Genomic DNA, 5695 nt, shown 5'->3' with positions numbered 1-5695 from the left:
AGAGAGAGAGAGAGAGAGAGAAGCGGAGGAAGGGGTGATTTCCGTCCCACCGGCCTGAATCAAACCAGTGGCTGTCATCCCTTTGTTGGTGCTCATTGTGCCCCCTTCCCAGAAAGGCGTCGAAGGGAAAAAACACACAGAGAAAAAAACAATCGCCAGGCACGTCCCCTTGCAAACGGCACCGCATCTCGTCGTCGGAAGTGCCCGCCCAAAAGCGATCGGCGGGGCAACCATCGTCCGGAACAACCACCCCACGCGAGGACGCCCCAGGGATGGCCACCACCGCGCTGCGCGGGTCCCGGTCGAAGGGGCGCTTGCTCGGGGCGCGGTGGCAGCATCCGCCCGCCGGACCGAGCCCTCACCCGAGGCAGATCTGCCAGCAACTCCGCCGAATGAGGCCCTCGCACTTCCCTCTGCCGTCGGTGCCCATTCGCCCCTTCCCCCCCCCTGTTCGGGATCCCGGCCGGCACACCCGCGCCTGCCAGCCGGGGGGTGAGTGTGCGTGCGTGTGCCTCCCCGGCCGTGACGGCTCCCGCGGTTTCCCCCCCCCCCCCCGGCCCCGTCAGTGTCTAGTGTGCCGGCCGGGAAACGTGCGCCGGCATGCCAGGAGGGGATGAGACAATGGGCGGACCATTGGCAACTGAAACATTCCCGCACCATCTTCGCGCGGAGGGGGTGGCTTTGCTACCTGTGGGGCTGCCTTCGCTTCGGCCGGTGCCAATGGAGCCGGCTGCGCCCCGTCTCGCGCGTCCATCCCTCGGGCCGGAGAAAGACTGTGTGCTTTCCCTGGCCTGCAGGGGGGATGATCCGGCTCTGCACAACCGAGGCCCCTCCGTGCCGCAGTCTTCGTCTGTGCTAGTCCCGGGGGCGATGGAGGCGGGCAGCCTGGTGAGACACAGCTGTGCTCCGCCAGGTTCATACACACATCTCTACCCGCGTATGTATGTGTGTGTGTGTGTGTATGTGTGTACGTGTGTACGTGTGTGTGTGTGTGTGTGTGTGTGTGTGTGCGTGTGTACGTGTGTGTGTGTGTGTGTGTGTGTGTGTGTACGTGTGTACGTGTGTACGTGTGTGAGTGTGCGGGCATGTCGGTGCGTGTGCGTGTGTCGAACGAAGACTCACAGGAGATGCCAGGGCTGCCGGAACTACGACCAGCGGCCAGGGGGGGGGAGGGGGCACTCCGAGCAGGGCACCGAAGCGTCCCTTTCGCCGGACAAACACACGAGGGCAAGCGGGAAAGGGGAAACTGTATTGTGCGCCGAGGGCGCGACTATGCGCCGCACAAGGGAGAGGGCGCTTTTTTCTTTTCGGTTTTCAGAGGGGGCAAGGACAGGGATGGGGTTTTTTTTTCTCCCCCTCCCCCTGCCGGTGGACAGGCAGATGCAGGCGCCTACACAGAGGGGGAGAGAAGGAGAGATCGATCGATCGATCGATAAAGAGAGGGAGGGGATGCCAAGCCATGGGACCCCGCGAGAGCAGGGAGCGGGCAGGGAGAAGCACCACTCCCGGCCACATGCATGCGCATACGGAAGCATGCCTTTGTGCGGGGAGGAGGACGGCACATGCTCGAGCAGGGGGAGACTTAGATCACCGACTCGTCATTGTCCCCATCACTGCCACCGGCGACCGAGGACGAGAAGGAGGCCACTGAAGACCGGGTGGACGCGGCGAGGGATGAGGTGGACTGGCGCGCATCGACAGCCGGGACAGCGGCCTTGGGAGTGGCCGACGCGGAATCGGGCGTCTCCTCAATCATGCTCGGCGGAGGAATGTCCACCGACGAGGCGTCGGACTCCTCCCCCTTGTCAGAGGAAGAAGAGGAGGCCCCAGCGGCCGGGGGGATGGAGGTGACACGGGCCTCGACATCGTCCTCGGGAGTGTGGCGGTCCACATAGTGGTGGTGGTGGTGGTGGTGGTGGGGGTCGGCATGGGCATCGGCCTCGACATCGGACCCCATATCAGCACCATGGTGTGGGAGTGACTCGACGTCGGCGGCAGACTCGGCCTCGCTCGGGTAGTAAGACTGCCCGTCGGGAGCGGTGGCGCCGGCCGCCGAGGCCACCATGTACGCGGTGTCGTCCTCGTGCAGGCCGGGGTGGCTGGCATCCGGGTGCGGATGGTACGAGGAGGACCCGTCCAGGGACTTGAGCTCGTAGCAGTGGGAGATGCCATTGCCACCGATGATGGTGCCGGGGATGATGGGCGAGTCGCCGCCCTTCTCCGGGGCCCCGGTCTCCGAGATGGAAGTGCTGCTGGTGAGGCCGTGCTCATCGTAGCCGGTGCCGGAGGCGCCGGGGTGCGAGGACCCGGAGAACTGCGAGCCAAACTTGGCCCCGAGCGAGGGGTTGAAGATTTGCGCCTGGAACTTGGCAAGGTACTCCTCGGGGTCGACGATGCTGTTGAGGTGGCCCGGGGGGGGGGGGGGGGCAGAGAGAGAGATGATGAAGAAGTAGGTGAGCGGGCGCACGGACAAAAGGACATGCCCATGTGGCTGCGAGTCGGGGAGGAGGAGCGAAGGACAGCAAGAGCAAGAGGAGGGGGGAAAAAGCCCCATATGGCAAGGCCCGATTCGCACCGATGGTACAGCGGCACATAGATGATGGACGCCTGGTTGACGACGATGACCACGGACACCAGGCAGCCGAGCAGGCACCGGCCCCAGAGGGTGAACTGCAGGCCGAGCATCGAGATGATGGTGAACAGCACGAAGGCCACCAGGTGCACAAGCATGGAGTTCATGACGGCGTTGTACTCGGAGAAGACCTTATGACGGATGGACCGCGTCATGAAAGTGAGCGTCGTCAAGCAGATGACCTGCATGCCAATCAGCGAGAACTTGATGATCAGCGCCAGGATGGGGGTCAGGCAAATCATGTAGCCGTCAATGTCCACCGGGCCACCCCACTCGAAGATGGTGTACACAATGCCGAAGATGATGAAGGGCAGGTAGATGGCCGCCACCAGGGCAATGATGAACTTGGTGGTGTGCAGGTGCCGGGCCTTGAAGATGAGGTAAATCTGGCGGCGGCAGCGGCGGGTGGGGGGGACAGGAGGTTAGTCGGTTGTGTGAATAGGATGTGGCTGTGGCCCCCCCCCCCCCCCCCATGCGTCGGAGATTGAGACCGACCGACCGGGAGAGAGAGAGAGAGAGGGAGGGAGAAAAAACAGCAGGGCACGCACTCGCAGAAGGCGGTAGAAGCAGGCCGTCAGGTAGAAGGACACACCCATCGGGACCTGGATCCAGTAGTGGAAGAAAGCGCAGCCCTTGAAGCCGTCGATGACCGGGAACACACGGTTGCTGTACTGCGGGCCGTGGTGACGACAGGGAGGAGAGACAGAGCGGCGGGGGAGGCGAATGTGTCAGAGGGGCTCGCGGGACCCGCCAGGGGCAAAGAGGAGGCCCAGGGCCAGCGCCGGGGTGCACGCACAAGGGTGCCGATGAGGAAGCAGGAGCCGCCGACCCAGGCGAAAAACATGAGACTTGGCTGCTTGGCCTTGATGGGAGGCCAGTTTCGGTGGTAGAGGGTGAAGAGGATGGCAATCAGCGAGACGCCGATCACCAACCCGGCAAAAGCGACGACGAGCTTCTCAGCCAGGTGGAAGCCCATCGAGTCCAGCGGGTCCGGAAGCCGGGCCATGGTGCAGGACGGCGAGGTGGGGGTGGGGGGGGTCGGAAAGAAAAAGCCAACGACCGAGGGCCGGAGAGGGGTCGGGCGCGGGGCGAGGCGCAGGCGAAGGGAGGTTGACGGAAGAAGAGGAGGAGAAGAGGGGACCCAGTCGAAGCGGGGTGAAAAGTGAGGTGTGTAGGGGGCCCGGTGCGAGAGCCGCCCGGGCGGGGCCATTTGAGGCGATCTCATTCCCCCCCCCCCCCCCCCCCCCCCCCCCCGGTCCACCCAACCCCCCGCCCCCCGCCCTTCCCCCCTGCCGCCCCCCTCGCGCATCATCGGAACCGGACGGCCAGACAGGAGAGGGAGTGTCTTCTCCGGGGGGGGGGGGCGGGCGGACGAGTGGCCGGGGGTTCCGGGGCCCGGAGCATGTGTGTCAGTGTGGCAGTGTGCCGGTTGGCAAAACGCCGGAGGCCCGGCGCCGAGGGGCCTGGGCCGCCTGGACCGCCCGGGTAGATCGGCCTCCTCTGCCCGGCCGGTGTGTTCCCTCCTCGGAGGGGGGACGCGGCGCGGCGGGGGGAGGTTTCATGCTCAGACGACCCGGGCTCCGTGCGCACCCGCCGCCCCCCCCCCCCTCCGCTCTGCCCCCTCCGCTCTGCCCCTACCCAGCTCTCTGGTCCCCCGGCCGGGGTGTCGGGAAATTACACCCCCTTCGGAGGCCCCCCTGGTCGAGGTCGATGTGAATGCCGGCAGCCGGGCTGGCCGCCATGACGCGTCGGCGCGCTTGGGGCCCAGTTGCCGAAGGGGCGCCAAGAGTGGTCGGCTGGTGCGGGGCGGCGTCGAGCCTTGGACGAGCTGCCCGCCACCACAGCTGGGCGTGGGTCTTCCTGCGCGGCCTCCCTCCGCACTCGCCGCCAACTGCGGTGCCGGCATCGCACCATTCTCCGGCCCGGCCGGCGTTGGCCGGAAGCCACGGGGGGCTTGGAGCACTGGGGGGGGGGGGTCGGAGGGCGACAGGGCCCGGGCGTCTCCCCACCAAAAGCGCAAGGCGCCCTGCCGCACGCCGTGCGAGGAGAGGCCCGCCGGCAGGGGGACCCCTCTAGGCAGGGCGCACGTGTGGAAGCACGAACAGAGAGCCCCCGGTGCCCAAGCAAACACACACACACACACACACACACCACACACACCACACACACACACACTCGAATGCAGGACCGCCAGCCGATGCCCCCCCTTCGCCCGGGGAGGGCGTGGAACAGCGGCCGGCACGCGGACACACAGACACACAGACAGAATAGCCCGACGTCCACGCCGGCGGGGGGGAGGCGAGGAGGGGGGCCGCGGGGCGCGCCTCGAGGCTGGCCGGCCGGCCGGATTCATCCGCCCCGGCGCCCTCGGCGCGCGGAGGTGGCCCCCTGCGCTGTACGGGGGCGGCCGGCCAGCCAGGGGGGCAGAGGACGCGCGGCCTGCGGTGCGCGTGGCTCGGCGTCCGCCAGTGCAGCCTTGGCCCCGTTTATGGCGAGAGGTTGCGCTCGGGGTGGAAGAACGCGGAGTCGGGCCTCGGGCGTGAGGGCGCGCGCGCGCGCGCGCGCCGTCCGCACTCCGCGTTCTTCCGCCCGAGCGTACCTGCGCATGCGGCCAACGGGCCCGCCGGCCGGGCCCGGCCGACCGGCAAGGGCGAGCCAACGCCAGCCGAGAGACCCCCCCCCGGCGGGGGCAGGCTCGACCCCGGCGCCGGGGCTCCACCGGGGAGGCACACCACCTCGGAGGGGCCGAGGCGGCCTCACCCCCCCTAGAGACGGGTAGACACCGCTGCACTTCGACGCACGCGCGCGCGCGCGCCGGGCGCCCCCAAGTGGCAGGGAGGGGCGTGGAATGCTGGAATCCACCCGGCCCTCGGGGGGCGGAAGGGGCGGCCGAGAGCGGCGCGCGGGGCTGGGACGGGGGCGCCGCACGGCCGGCGGGACCGAGCAGGGGACGGGCTGCCGGGCCTGGGGACCGCGCGCACATACGCACCGACAGACCAAGCACAAGGGCGGGAGACAGCGGGGGCCCGGGGAATGGCGCTGCGGCGGGAGGGGGGGGGAGGG

The 5695-nt window shown here is 68.1% G+C and overlaps 1 protein-coding gene across 1 annotated transcript; it reads right to left on the bottom strand.

Moving 5' to 3' along the window:
* Positions 1-1233: 1233 nt before the first annotated feature.
* H696_02910 (hypothetical protein) lies at positions 1234-3845 on the bottom strand. The gene is made up of 4 exons (XM_009496806.1): positions 3429-3845; positions 3181-3303; positions 2576-3018; positions 1234-2396 (listed from the first exon to the last, which is right to left on the bottom strand). Exons 1-4 carry the CDS (start codon positions 3840-3842, stop codon positions 1583-1585), a joined length of 1794 nt encoding a protein of 597 aa, XP_009495081.1. The 5' UTR covers positions 3843-3845; the 3' UTR covers positions 1234-1582.
* Positions 3846-5695: the final 1850 nt, after the last annotated feature.

Source organism: Fonticula alba (genome assembly GCF_000388065.1).
Source record: "Fonticula alba strain ATCC 38817 unplaced genomic scaffold supercont2.4, whole genome shotgun sequence".
Taxonomy (NCBI): domain Eukaryota; order Rotosphaerida; family Fonticulaceae; genus Fonticula; species Fonticula alba.
Note: the sequence above shows the minus strand (reverse complement) of the source record. Positions and strands in the feature narration are given on the sequence as shown.